Source organism: Mirounga angustirostris, unplaced genomic scaffold, assembly GCF_029215605.1.
Source record: "Mirounga angustirostris isolate CCGP_5_RB_7025 unplaced genomic scaffold, mMirAng1.0.hap1 SCAF_9, whole genome shotgun sequence".
Taxonomy (NCBI): Eukaryota; Metazoa; Chordata; class Mammalia; order Carnivora; family Phocidae; genus Mirounga; species Mirounga angustirostris.
In genome coordinates, this window is record NW_026991717.1 from 49285757 (window position 1) to 49301370 (window position 15614).

Sequence of the window (15614 nt, forward strand, 5' to 3'; positions counted from 1 at the left end):
GGGAGATAGTAATGTGGTTCATTGAGTTCACTCTCAAGAAATCTTTATTGAGTACCTGTTGTATGCAGGGCACTGTTCTGGCCCCTGGCAACATACAGACAGACATATAAGACATGTTGTCTGAACTCAAGGAATTTATAATCTAGGATTCACGTGGTTGGGGACCTGAACAAATTGGAAAGTTAGAGAATTCCTAAAACCAGTAATTAAGAAAAGAATTGTTGAACAGCAATGGGTGGCCCAGCTGACAGAAGGGGACTTGAAGAGCTTTGTGTCACTCTTTCCAGAGAACTTGACTGTGGGGAGAGCTGTGTCTGGTATTTGACAGAACAGGGTTGATAAAATATCAAAGAAACAAAGAATTTTCAGGCGTTATTAAAGGTGTCTTTTAACATGGATACAGTAGAAATATACTGGAAAATAGTATAGTCTGGAAACCTTACATGTGGAATCTATTTCTGAAAGTCCCTGCGTTCCAGCCTTGTTATAAAGTTTCTACCCCTTATTTTGTTTATATTTATTTTGACAAATATTTTGGCTAAACACTTCCTTTGAAAAGCAAAGGTATACCTCTTAGCAGCTGGTTGACAGAATTGCTATAGATTCAAGCAGATACTAAATTGACTAGAAGTCAGGTAATAAGCCATTTATAGAATAGCTATGTTATGCTCAGTACAGCTGAATAAAGAGGTTGACACCCAAGACACAGAATGAGTGCATCTGTCTTATGTTACATTATTCCTATTAAGGAGGTAACTTTTTTTCTATAAAATCTTTTTTTTTTTAAGATTTTATTTATTTGACAGAGAGATAGAGCCAGAGAGCACAAGTGGAGGGAACGGCAGAGGGAGAGGGAGAAGCAGGCTCTGCACTGAGCAGGGAGCCCAATGCGGGGGCTCAATCCCAGGACCCTGGGATCATGACCTGAGCCGAAGGCAGATGCTTAACCACCTGAGCCACCCAGGCGCCCCTATAAAATCATTTTTTTAGAAAGTACAAGTAGGAGACACCTGGGTGGCTCAGTCGGTTAAGCATCTGCCTTCAGCTCAGGTCTTGATTTCAGGGTCCTGGGATCAAGCCCCATGTCAGGGTCCTGGGATCAAGCCTGCTTCTCCCTCTCCCACTGCCTCTCCTCCTGCTCATGCTCTCTCTCTCTCTCTCTCTCTCTCTCTCTCAAATAAATAAAATCTTAAAAAAAAAAAAGGTACAAGTAGTTTCTTGCCTAGACTTATGGATATAATAAATTTTTAATTTCTGTTTGAAATTTGTACCTTGGTTGGTTTTTACCTCAGTAGGTAAAGCATCAGGGTAAACTGATGGTTACCTGATCAGGTTTACCTCAGTAGGTAAAGCATCGGTTACCCTGATGCTTTGATTAAATGATGGATCGGGTCTCTTGGTTTACTTCCTGTTCGTTTGCAGGTCAGTCTTCAAGTTTGAAGACTCAAAGTGAATTGGACCTGATGAGGTAAGAAATTACAACTATGTTTTGATCAGTAATGTCTGGAATAGACAAATGCATGATTTGAAAGACCACTGTCATAGAAATAAACTTTAAGCTGTATACACTCCATGATGGACTCTGAAATTGTACACATGGGAGGGTCTGAGATAGAAATCTCCCTATATTCTTGATGAGCTTACAGATTTCCTCAGAGCTACTGACTGGGGACTTAGACCCTTGGAAAGAGCACAGGGGCACCAGAACATGACTACTGGCCACGTTCTCCTGCCATTTAGGACTCCCCAAGAAGGGGGGCGTGGCAATAGCAACTGGTGCGGTCCTTGACCATCTCAGGCCTCCAGAACCCTTGGCTCATCCACAGCCTTAGGACCACTGGTATAAACCCTGCATCAAGATTCTGACTTACTGAAGAATATTCTGCTTAGTGAAAGAATATTTTAAATTAGATTTACAAAAGAAAGTGATATTTTTCTTAAGCTAGGGAATAGTCTGTGAACTTATTTATTTGTTTATTTTTTATTCCATCCTCTGTGAACTTATTTTAAATTATTGTATGGCTTTATCATTTCAGACTGTGTTTCTATAATTTTTAGTTGGTTTTAAAATCAATATGTATTAAGTATTTTTTTTTATTCATTGCAGCCTTTTAAAAACCTGAATGACACATTAGTTTAATATGGTAGTCCTGCATTTCCAGTGTAGAAATGTATGTATGTTGCTTTCTGATCAAATAAAGGTTTGGAGAACATTTTCCTCTTAGCATCTTTGATCCTTTCTTTTTTTTTTCCTGACTGTAAATCATAGAAGCAACTGATTAAGTAGACAGGTGTAGAGGAGGAAGTCACAAATAAAATAGGCACTTACATTTATTGTGTTTGCAAGGTTGTTTTTGAGGATGGTGTATGTTTCTCGAGACCTTGTTTCTTACCTATTTTATAGAGCTCTGGCCTCTTAACAGCACTGATTTAATGACTTCTTGTGGGGCTCTTGGTTTATGTTAGCACTGGCTGTGGAGGGAAGAAAGAGGTCAGGTTTCACAAGGAGGCTGTAGACTTGTAAAATCATACCTAACTGGCAGACACAAAGTCCATGTCAAAGAGAAAGCCAAGATTTGCATAAGAACATAAGAGATGTTTTGCCATTTAATGCCCCCCCCTTAAAAAAAATCAAAATTATCCCTCAAACCAATATTGCACTGTATGTTAACTAAAATTTAAGTAAAAATAAAAAAAATTAAAATTAAAAAAGATGAGAAAAAAATAGAAAAATATTTGCTGGAAAACAAAGTTTAAGACTGTCATGATAGAGATATGCGTATTTGCATGTTACTCTAAAGTTTCTAAGTTTTCATGTAAAATTCTATACAATTTGTTTTTTGTTGAAAAAGTAGCTATTATGCAGATGTCTGTTTTTTTCCTTGTAATTCTCAGATTGAGGGCCCTGGTTGGGTTGAGAATCAAGCATCCATAGCTCATAGGTGTTGTCTACCAAAGAATGAAAAGTTCAAAGTACTAAAAAGAAGGCAGATAAAGTGAGGGATTTTATCAGGTAGTGGAGCAATAGAAAATTTATGCAGATGAACTTTTCATTCTATTCCCCATGTAAGCATATAAAGTTTATTTTAAAATACTACTTTTTCTTAGTTTATATGTATTGTCGGAAAAATATAAGTACAAAAAATTATACATAATTCTGCCACTAGAGATCTGAACTTAATTACCTATCTTCTTGTAATCTATCCCCTATTATTTTATTATTAAAGTAGGGGATTTTATCCTCTCCAAAAAATTTATCTATGCACATGAAAAATGGGAAAATTATTTCTCTCCACTTTATGTTCCTTTACATACAGCCTACAATGTCTGGCTTAGTAGAAAAGAAGAATTTTAAATCTTAGAATACCTCTGCCTTTGTTAGGGCTTTAAGGTTTATTTTTATCGTGTGATGGTCACTAACATCTTTTGTTTGCCGCTCTGTAAGTCATCATTCTGAAAGTAAAAGAAGTGTATTCATAGCAGGACATCCTGTTACTGTTACCACCTCCACCATGACCAAAGTTACTAGGTGCCCAGCATTGCCTCAGCACATGCTCATGTCCTGTGTGTATATGTGTACACATATGTATATGTCTGTATCATTTAGTAATCTTATAATAGCCTTATAAAATATTATCCCCATTTTACTGAGGGATACTGAGGCTTGAGGTTGAGTAACTTCTCAAGGGCATACAGTACCTGAACATGAGTCCAAAGCTGTGATTTTTTTTTTTTAAAGATTTTATTTATTTATTTGAGACAGAGAGAATGAGAGACAGAGAGCATGAGAGGGAGGAGGGTCAGAGGGAGAAGCAGACTCCTCGCCGAGCAAGGAGCCCAATGCGGGACTCGATCCCAGGACTCCAGGATCATGACCTGAGCCGAAGGCAGTCGCTTAACCAACTGAGCCACCCAGGCGCCCCCTGATTTTCTTTAAACCAGCTAAGGCTAAGTTTAAAGTTAAATGAAAAATGGGAAAATTATTTCTCTCCACTTTATGTTCCTTTACATACAGCCTACAATGTCTGGCTTAGTAGAAAAGAAGAATTTTAAATCTTAGAATACTTCTGCCTTTGTTAGGGCTCTACTTTGGTTTTCTAATGCCTTAACTTCTATCATCAAGAAATGAGAATAAGCTGGGGCGCCTGGGTGGCTCAGTGGTTAAGTGTCTGCCTTCGGCTCAGGTCATGGTCCCAGGGTCCTGGGATCGAGCCCCACATCAGGCTCCTTGCTCCGTGGGAAGCCTGCTTCTCCCTCTCTCACTCCCCCTGCTTGTGTTCCCTCTCTTGCTGTCTCTCTCTCTGTCAAATAAATAAATAAAATCTTTAACAAAAAAAATGAGAATAAGTTAAATTGGAAGAACAGTAAACACTATTCCTAAGCTCATCCCAACAGAGCCTCAGAAGTAAGAAATTCTTTTCTCTGCTGATTTTACGTTATGCATTGCTATTTTTATAGGCTGTTATTCTAAAAACTCGGGGATGTCTTTCTTCATATCTTAATGACAGCGTGACATCTGGACCATCTGAACCAGTTAAAAAATCAGGATGGATATATATTTGAGGTTTATGTTATTAAGCCTTGGCCTTTTATTTTACAAATTTTATAGTTTCCTGGTCTTCCTTAATATGCCTGGTTTCTTCTCATTCTGAGGATGTGAGAGTCTGTAATAGTAATTCACCAGTGCGTCTGAGCTCCTCTTTTGTGTTCCATGTGTAGGCACCATTACTGTACCCCAAACTTCCAGGTACATAGGTAGAAACCTCAACTGTTTGGATCGTTCCCTCTATTTCCCTTGAACACCTTGTGGCCAAATCATGATGTTCGGTGTACATCATCCTATATGTGTCCTCCCTTCCATTCCATAATCTCCTGCATCATTCGGACCCACAGCTGGTCTCTTGTCTACTGTTCTGATAGCCTCTTAAATGGTCTCCCTACCTCTAAGGGCTCTCCAAGTATTTGACTTTCTGATGATCAAATGTATGTGAACTTAGAACTGAGAATAATAATGTAAGAATGGCTAGCATTCCCATTAGGTAAACTGTTTTTCAAATAGATTTTAAAATATTCTTTTTAAGATTTTATTTATTTATTTGACAGAGAGAGACACAGGGAGAGAGGGAACACAAGCAGGAGGAGTGGGAGAGGGAGAAGCAGGCTTCCCTCAGAGCAGGGAGCCCGATGTAGGGGGCTCGATCCCAGGACCCTGGGATCATGACCTGAGCCAAAGGCAGATGCATAATGACTGAGCCACACAGGCGCCCCGAGATTTTAAAATATTTTTAAGATTTTATTTATTTATTTAGTGCAAGTTGGGGGGAGGGGCAGAAGGGAAGAGAGAATCTAAAGCAGACTCCTCGCTAAGCATAGAGCCCGACATGGGGCTCAGTCCCAAGACCCAAGATCATGATCTGAGCCAAAATCAAGAGTCGGAAACTCAACTGACTGAGCCACCCAGACACCCCTCCAATTTGATTTCTAAAGAAATATTAGACTGAGATAGTATGATTCAATTTGCATGCATTCCTGTCTCTCTTATCTTTCATGGGTTCCTAGAGATAGAGGTACTCCTGCTTGTGATGAGCGCCTTAGCTTCAGAATCCTCATATACAGCAGTTTAAAGGTGTTACTGTATTTTGGAAATTTAGGATTGTACCACATATACTTGCAACTAGAAAGTCAGTGCATATTAACTTATACCAGAGCAATAGAATTGCTTGGATTTAGAACCAGTAATTTTGGGGGATTAAAAGGTTGGGGATCTCAAACTTTTATTCATGAGAGAATTCACATAGGGTCACTGGAGATTGCCTGGATTTAGATCCCAGCCTCACTGCTCACTATCTGCAAAACCTTGAGTAAGGTGCTTAATTTCCCTATGCCTCAGTTTCTTCAACTGAAATTTGTGGGGTTTAAATAAATTGGAATATATAATTCATTTAAAGCACTGCCTGGCAATAAAATATGTTAAGCTATTTTTATTTCTGTCATTATTATAACCTCTGTTATGTGCTTTTATAATACTTGGTAATTTTCCTTGAAAGCACTTACCACAGTTATAAGTTATATGCTTGCATAGTAATTTAGTTAAATGCCTATCTGTATCATTAGACAAAGATCCCTGAGGGTAGCGCCTCTGTTAGTTTTGTTCATTATTGGATCCTTGACACTGAGAATATACTAGATAATGAATATTTGTAGAATGAATTATGAACTTAGAAGAGATTACTTTAGTCAAAAATTTTTCTAAAATAGGTGTAATTAAAATCCTTTTCTGGACTAGGGAGATAGTTAATCTGGCCCATTATTTATGGGTAATTGCATGACTCAAAGCCTGCCAGCCCTACAAACTAAATGAATGGTGTGATTATACAGATAATGGGATTGATACTGTGTGACTTGTGGAAATTAAATGCTTTGTGTCATAGTTATAATGTGTATCTCTAATCGCAGAGATATTCCGTGTTTTTTAAATGTAACTATTTAAGAGTGACTTTTTAAATACTGCTGTATGCTTACCATATAAACAGTTTGGTTTGGAGTAAGGGATGTCAAACTACTTTCCTTTATTTACAAAAAGGAGCCAGTTAATCTATTTATTGAGAATGTACTCAGCCACAAGAATTAAAAATATGTAGTTGACATAAAGAAAGCTATTTGTTCCTTTTGATGTAGCAAGGATATATACGTTCAGTGTTTCTAATAATTGGGCTAAGCAGTTTAAAGGCTTAGAAGGAGGGGTTGGTTGCTAAGGCATAGTGCTTTTTGACATTTAAAATTGGAATCACATTTTTTGTGAGATTATTCCCTTTCTGGTTTTTAGCAGTAATAGGTCGACCTATGGAAGCCTTTGAATTAATAGATGGAAGCTGCTTGTGAGCCCAGTGCACCCATATCAAATACTTGTGTACATTTAGAGGATGTTTTTGAAGCAGGGAAGAGGAAAATGGGAGTAAGAAGATCAGATAAGGGACTTCTGTAGTGGTTCCAGTGAGAGACATTGGGAGAGGAACACAGGAGTGGATCCGACATATGTTAAGGAGTTAAGTAAGATCAGTGGGAACAAGTGAATGAGAGTGTAGAAGAAGGAGTTAATAGTGTCTAGCTCAGGTGAGTGTCTGGATAGTCCTGTGACAAGTAGAGACACAGGCTTGAAGGAAATAAGATGATTTCATTTTGGACTTGATGAGTTGGAAGTACCTTTTATGAATTCCAGGTGAAGATGTCCAGTAACAATTGGAGCCATGAGTATGAAGCTCTAGGTTTGGTGATCTAAGCTGGAGATGTATTTTGGGGAATCAGCAGCAAGAGATGGATGTCACTGAAAACTGAATGTGGATGAGATCACCCAAAGAGAATCTGGAGAGAGAAAAGAACAGAGAATCTCTGGAAGGAAGGGCATAGGAGGAGGGAGCGCCCTTTAAAGGGAGACTGGAAGGAGGAATCAGAGAAATAGATAAGAAAGTATGTAAGAAATAAGAGTATGCAATGTCATTGACACTGAATAAAATAATAGGGGAAGAAGGCACATGAGATGTTTGAGGTATAAAGTCAGAGGGGAAGAAGGGGAGGCAACTAGAATCAACTACTCTTTAGAAAAGTTGTAATGCCATGGGGAAGAGAGAGGGTAGATAGCTGCTGGAGGGATACATGCCATAAAGAGAGGTCTGGAGTTTTGTTCTTTTTGTGTTTTGCGGTTTGGAGAAGCTTAATCACTTTTATAGGCTGAGAGAAGGATCCAGGAAAAGAATTTGAATATGCAGGAGAGAGAGACAGAAAGACAGACAAAAGGCAGATACATCGGGTTCCCAGAGGTGAGGGAAGAGAATGGGGTTGGTACCCAGATGAAGTAGTTATGGACAGAAGGATGGTAACTTATTTTTATTGTTGAATCATGAGAATGCCTCTTTTTCTTTAGTCTCAGAGGTACTGATGAGAGTCCCAAGGGGTCTTCTTTAGGAAAAATCATTTTGCCAGCAGGTTGAATTTTCAAAAGGGACCAGAAAGTGAGAAATGTTAAATATAAAGGTGTTTGGGGGATTAAAAAAATCTTTATACTTGCTTGAGACCTTGCTGAGAACCAGGGTGAGGTCAAGAAATACCTTTACTTGGGGTGCCTGGGTGGCTCAGTCTGTTAAGTGTCTGCCTTTGGCTCAGGTCATGATCCCCGAGGTCCTGGGTTCAAGCCCCACATCGGGCTCCCTGCTCAGCGGGGAGCCTGCTTCTCCCTCTCCCTCCTCCTGCTGCTCCCCCTGCTTGTGCACGCTCTCTCTCTCTCTGTCAGATAAATGAATAAAATCTTAAAAAAAAAAAATACCCTTATTTGATGGATGTGTTAACTAAGTAACCTTATTGTGGTAATCATTTCCCAATATATGCATGTATCAAATAATCACACTGTACACAATGTTCTATGTCATTCTCAACCCAACAAAGCTGTAGAGGGAGGAAAGAAACTAGATTAGTGATTGCCTAGGGCTGGAGTTGGGGAGGGGATGGGCAGATTAGAGAGTGATAACTAGAGGATATGGGGTTTCTTTTTGGAATGATGAAAATATTCTAAAATGGATCAGGAGGATGGTTGCAGACTCTGAATATACTAAAAGACCATTGAATTGTACTCTTTAAATGAGTGAATTGTATGGTATGTAAATTACATGTTACGTGATTATATCTCAAAAGCAGTTTCTTTCCCCTTTCCCCAAAAGAGATACCCTTACTCAGTCAGAAGATGCACTCATTTACCTTTTATTTCTTGGAATTTTTTGACTCCAAAGCCCTAGCACATTTGACCTGAAGTGCAAAGTTCAGTTTTCATAAAAATCTTAGGGGTTTCATAGACTTATGCATCTGGGGCAGAAAGCAGGAATCTGCTCAAAAAAAAAAAAAAAAGGTTCAGAGAGATCATATTGTTTGTTTAGATGAGATTTAGGGTAGAAAACAATGCTCAGATGTCTAAGTGGTTGGAGGGAAATTACTCAAGGCAAAAGTAATTATCTTTATTCTCAATAATCACAACATTTATTTAAAAAGTCATAAAAATCCCTCACTTTTTATTTTTTTAATCTTCATAAAAATCCTTTAATAGTGGGGGATCCGATTTTTGTCTTTAAAGATAATGCCACTAAAATATTGGGGACCATTTGGAATTACAACAAACAAAATAATAAAAAGCATTAGTCTCTTTTCAAGATGAGAAGTATTTGTATTTGTACCTGGGAAACTCCTTATATTTCTAGTTACTATGTTGAAAGACCTAATATAATTAGAGAAAAAAATATGTAAGTTCAGTTCAACAAGTATTTTAGTGCCAAGTCTGTGCCATTCACTGTCTTAAGGGGTCTTGCAAAGAATACAACCCATTACTAGCCCCCAGGGAGCTCATAGTTTGGAAGGGGAGAAAAATGTGAAGTGGTTATAATACTGTGGGATAAAAGTAGCAGTGGAGGTTTGTAGTGTACAGAGGTTGCGGAGAAAAAGATCAGGAACAACTTCCCAAAGGAAGGGATAAGCAGAGTAGGTGCTAAACAATGACAGGATTTCACCAGATGGACAGAGGGACCTAGGGTATTTGAGAGAGAAGGATATGCTCATATAATGCTTAGGGGTACGAAATATCATGGTATATTCAGAGAATTGTAAGTAGTTCAGTGCTCATGGAACATAACTATAAGTGATTGAGACAAGAGAGTTTTGCAGGGACTAATTAATTCATCAGCCACACAATCAAATTTATATTTTTTGACTAACTTTCTGGAGTAACTTTGCTGGTAGGAGAGATATCACCTAATAGGTGCCTACAAGACTTCAGGCAGGAGATGATAGGGGCCTGGATTGAAGAGAGGACTATTAGGGATGGAGAGAAGTCAGATATGGGAGAGAGATAGGAGATAAAGCATACTGAATCAGGTGCTTGATATGTTTTGGGGTAAAGAAGTCAGATAGGGCTGAAGGAACAACTGTTTTATGAAGAAAAATTTAACTATATTACATATTTTGGTCTAGAGTGGTAAAGACTGGAGAATAAGATAAATTTCCCCCTTTGAAGTCTGTAAATTGAATATAGTCTGGATTATGAATGACAACCAGAACTAAAACTCACCCCCTCATACATGAACAAGGTAAATATGGGATCAATAAGAGAAATTAATGCTTCATAAACCAGGCATATCTCCTTCTGCATTAAGTCTGTTGCAATATCATCCATCCCACTGTACACTCGAGAAATAAGAGTGAAAAAGGCAGATGATGGTGATCATGAAAATGGTTTGGTTTTGTTATCCACTGACAACAGCGGTTTGAGAACCACTGTTCTTGAGGAAGCAGAATTTTTTTGTTACATACACACATAAGGTATTACACTACCCCCATCTGCTTTTTGGAAGTGGATACTCCTGAGTATTTTCACCATTATTCCCTGGCTTTGTCCTGTACCTCTAAAGTCTTGTGATCCATTTACAGATTGATGATGCTAATTCTAAGGCAGAATTTATAGTCTTCTCTCACCTTTTACCCTTCCTACTCTAATGAAGTGTAAGTCATGTAGACCTTATTCCCTCTGCTTTTCTTCATGACTTCTTACTTTGTTGATAAACTGTAAAGGCATATATATATATGTATATGTATATTAAACTGGAGTCTGCAGAGGGGGAGTAAGACCATCATTGGGGCCATTTCTTTATATCCTGAAAAACAGTAGAGGGAAGGAAAACCACAGTGTTACCTGGAGTCTGGACTCTTATCAAAATGTAAAAGCATGGACACCGATGACTAGCTCCTGGAGGCCTGCCTAGAATGAGAAAGAAGAATTATCTCTAGAAATATCAACACTTCGAGATGTATCTCCACTTTGGAAATACATGAGACTAAAAATAGTCTCTTGAGTCTTTCTACCTTTAATTCATCAGGGACACACACACCATTTGTCTTCTTTCTCTCCTTTCTCATTCAGCTCCATCAACACCAACCTCATTTGATTCCGAACCGAGTGACATGTTTGTGTCCAGTGAGAACCAAGTCTTTGTTTCCATTGAGCTCTCTGTAGAATCTTACCATTCTTACTGCCACCACCCAGTTCTGTCATTCCTACTTAAACAGCCTATTGGTCTTTTGACTTGAGGCTCTCCTTTTCTCACTCTATCCTGTGTATCCGTGCCTGATTGATTTCTCCCAAACACGGCTATTATCCAGGACTACTATTGTCCTTTGCTCAAAAATTTTCAATGATGTCTTCATTTGTGCCATGGTACAAATCTGCTTTATCTCTACTCTCCTTCCACTTTTCCATGATCCCTTCATCTGAAATATTCTACAATAGTCTTGGCTGTTTCCTTAAAATTCTGTGAACAGAGGCTACACCTTTCTTCTGTGCTTGCTTCCTTTCGCCTGGAATGTCTTCTTTTCCCCCTTCCATCTAAACCCAACCAAGTCTTCAAAACTTAATTCAAAACCAGTCCCTGTAAATGGTTTTTACTTGTCTAATCTGTCTTTCTTGATTTCCCTCTTCTCTGAAATGTAGTAGTATTTGAAGTTTGTACCACACAAAAATGGTATGTGATTACATATCATTATTAATTGTTTATTTTTGTTTCAGTTGTGTTAATTTTTTTTCTCCAAATAAGTTGTAAGTTTCTTGAGAACTTATTTAGAATTTCATCCTGGGGGAGACCAGATTCCCTGAGCTAGGCAATTGTCAGTGGTTTTTCCAAAACTACTGCTGAAATTATCTTTGTGCTAGTTAAGTTGGGTTGCTCTTATGTCTGGGCCGGAGTTCAAGTCTTATAAATAATATCTTGCATAATGTTATTTCCAAGTACAGTACAGTATAATAGTATCTGTACTTATCCTAAATTTGTCAAACTTTATCTTACAGCTATTTCTGCATTTGAAGTTCAGCCAATTTCTACTGAGGTCCAAGAAGGTGGAGTTGCTAGATTTGCATGCAAGATTTCCTCAAACCCTCCTGCAGTCATAACATGGGAATTAAATCGGACAACTCTACCTGTAACTATGGACAGGTAAATGCAGCTTTTGTCTTTGGAGACGATGCAGGAGTAACAAAGGTGTCATGGGACTTATGGGGGAAAGACCGTGATGGAGCTTATTTTCATTTACAGTAGCAATTACCAACCTCTTAAAGACATTTCAAACTTAGGCAAAGAATTAGATCATCAGTCTCTGGCACATGTGGAATAATTTCTGATTTTTGGTTTAGATCATAATTCAAATAACCTTTCTTACTGCTTTGTTGCTTTCCTTAAACATCTTTTCCAACCATAGGACCACCTGAGCACCTGCTTTGTAGCCCAAGGATTTAGGAAACCAAATGAGACCTTCAGTGCTGGCAATAGCAATACTACTATAGGGGTCTCCTATATGCCCTGGTACCTGCCCATTTTGTCTCCACCTCCCACTTCCAGTCTCCTCTCGGCTACACACACACACACACACACACACACACACACACACTCACCCGCTCACCCGCTCACCCCCACCCCACCCCCAGTGCTCTGCAGGTGGTTGAGGTTTAAGGATCAAGAACTTAGTAGCGCCTTCATAAAGTTTAATTCCTGTCCTCATGAGTAGCAGTATTCCAAAGTAGGTAAAATCTCAGGATACTATGATGGAAGAAGTTATTCAAGAAAGTGTTAAAAAAAAACCCAAAAACTTAGATTCAGGTGTATCTTGGAGAATATGTCTGTATTAATAGGCAAGAAATCAGGATTTGAAAAAAATCATACTAAGCCCTACATCACCAGTTATGTAAGCTATAATGTCAAATGTAACTCTGTATAAAATTAGGCTGGTAGATTTCACAAACCACATACTGCATAGTTATGTATGTTTTAGAGACCTGTAGTGACCCAAATAAAAACAATTGAATCAAGCTAATTGTTTTAAATGGTCTTTAAAGTATTGCATCTGGCACTTTGAAAAGGTTGAATATATTAATCATAGAATACATGTTAAAATAAAATATAAAATCTACTACAAAGAATTGACTCATCTTTCTCCCTGTAACAGGATAACTGCCCTTCCGACAGGAGTATTGCAGATCTATGATGTTGGCCACAGGGATGCTGGGAATTATCGTTGTGTTGCTGCTACTGTAGCCCACAGACGTAAAAGTATGGAAGCCTCTCTAACGGTGATTCCAGGTACTGTCCCAGCTGTTAGTTTTTCCTCTGTGGCTATAATAGTATGGTATAACGCTGTGAATTGTGCAAGATTGCTGAATCTCAGATCTGTACCTCTGAAACAAATAACGCAATATATGTTAAGAAAAAAAAAGAAGAAGAAGGTAGCGGGAGGGGAAGAATGAAGCGGGGGAAATCGGAGGGGTAGACGAACCATGAGAGATGATGGACTCTGAAAAACAAACAGGGTTTTGGGGGGGGGTGGGAGGATGGGTTAGCCTGGTGGTGGGTATTAAAGAGGGCACGTTCTGCATGGAGCACTGGGTGTTGTGCACAAACAATGAATCATGGAACACTACATCTAAAACTAATGATGTAATGTATGGGGATTAACATAAGAATAAAAAAAAAGGAAAAAAAAAAAAGAAGAAGAAGAAGGTAGTGGGAGGGGAAGAATGAAGGGGGGGAAATCGGAGGGGTAGACGAACCATGAGAGACGATGGACTCTGAAAAACAAACTGAGGGTTCTAGAGGGGAGGGGGTTGGGAGGATGGGTTAGCCTGGTGGTGGGTATTGAGGAGGGCACATTCTGCATGGAGCACTGGGTGTTATGCACAAACAATGAATCATGGAACACTTCATCTAAAACTAATGATGTAATGTATGGGGATTAACATAAGAATAAAAAAAAAGAAAAAAAAAAAGAAGAAGAAGGTAGCAGGAGGGGAAGAATGAAGGGGGGAAATCGGAGGGGTAGACGAACCATGAGGGACGATGGGCTCTGAAAAACAAACAGGGTTCTAGAGGGGAGGGGGGTGGGAGGATGGGTTAGCCTGATGGTGGGTATTGAGGAGGGCACGTTCTGCATGGAGCACTGGGTGTTATACGCAAACAATGAATCATGGAACACTACATCTAAAACTAATGATGTAACGTATGGGGATTAACATAAGAATAAAAAAAAAAATCCCCCCCCCAAAAAATAGTATGCTATAAAATAGCACTTTAATTTCATGTAAGTTATTGTAATCTAGTTGGAAATGGTCATTTTTATCCCTGTTAGGTTCCTCTTCTTTCACAGGCCAGCTTATTTTATGTTAACATCTTTAAGAACAACATCTTTAAGAAAGAATGAATATTTGTTTTGTAAATATTTCACTTTTGTTTTTAAAATATAAAATGCGAAATGAGAAAAACGATTACCCATTTCCACCAAAATTGTCCATTGTCAATAAAGATATATTTGTTTCCAGTTTGTATTTTTTTGTTTGTTGTTTTAAGAAAAATTATAATTTGCATTTGTAAAAATGATACATGCTTATCATAAAGAGTGATGTCTATAAAAGTATAAAAATAAAAATTTTTACATTAAACAGTGTAAAAAAGTATAGATAGAAGTTTAAAAATATCCCCAATTCCAATATCCAGAAATTATCATTGTTAACATTAAGCGAACATAATTTTCTATATTTTGCCACACATAAATATACTTAGAAGGGAAACTAGCTAAAGAGATGAATATGAAGAAAGAAATATGTATCTTACTAAAATGGAATTACACATAGATACTAGTTTTTATTTTTAAATAATTTAAATTTACTTGAATATAGTGGAAAAAAGTCTGGACTAAAGACATTGGTGAACTTCATCTGAATGTTTATTTTTCACAAGATTCCTAAAATATCCTTGAAGGTTAAAAAATCTCTTTGAGAAACTGAAATTACATTTTTAACACTATGGTTCAATATCAGGTAGTATCTTTTAGCTTCCTGATATGAAAGATTAAAGACAAAATCACTCCCACACTTCTCTCTTCTTCCCACTGTCACATAAATTCTTAACAAGGTTGGCGAAAGGATTAAATGAATGTTTGAGCCTCAATTAAAAGGGAATGATACGGAAACAACCTAAATGTCCATCAACTGAAGAATGGATAAATAAAATGTGTTCTATTGATACAATTAAATTCTATTATGTTATTACTCAATAAAAAGAAATGAAATACCGGTACACATTGCAACACAGATGAATCTTGAAAACATTATGCTAAGTGAAAAGAAGCCAGTTCCCAAAAGACCATATAATACATGGTTCCTTTGTTAAGGAATGTCTAGAAAAGGCAAATCCAGAGAGACAGAAAGATTAGTGGTTGCCGGGCTGTGGAGACAGGAGATTGCTCATGGGTGTGGTGTTTCTTTTTGGGGTTCTAAAGTTGATTGTGGTAATAGTTGCACAACTCTGAAAATACTAAAAATCACTGAAGTACTTAAAATTGTGAATCGTGTATGATGTGAGTTATATCTCAATGAAGTTATTTTTTTTTTTAAGATTTTATTTATTTATTTGAGAGAGAGAATGAGATAGAGCATGAGAGGGAGGAGGGTCAGAGGGAGAAGCAGACTCCCCACCGAGCAGGGAGCCCAATGCGGGACTCGATCCCGCGACTCCAGGATCATGACCTGAGCCGAAGGCAGT

General features: G+C 38.1%; 1 protein-coding gene across 4 annotated transcripts in view; it reads left to right on the plus strand.

Annotated features, from left to right (window-relative positions):
- Positions 1-15614, plus strand: part of PRTG (protogenin) — a 135966-nt gene that overhangs the window by 48521 nt on the left and 71831 nt on the right. For all 4 annotated transcript variants that reach the window (XM_064570447.1, XM_064570444.1, XM_064570445.1 and 1 more), the window contains 2 exons: positions 11876-12020; positions 13027-13160. In XM_064570447.1, coding sequence (XP_064426517.1) covers positions 11876-12020; positions 13027-13160 — 279 coding nt within the window. The remainder of the gene's footprint in view (positions 1-11875; positions 12021-13026; positions 13161-15614) is intronic.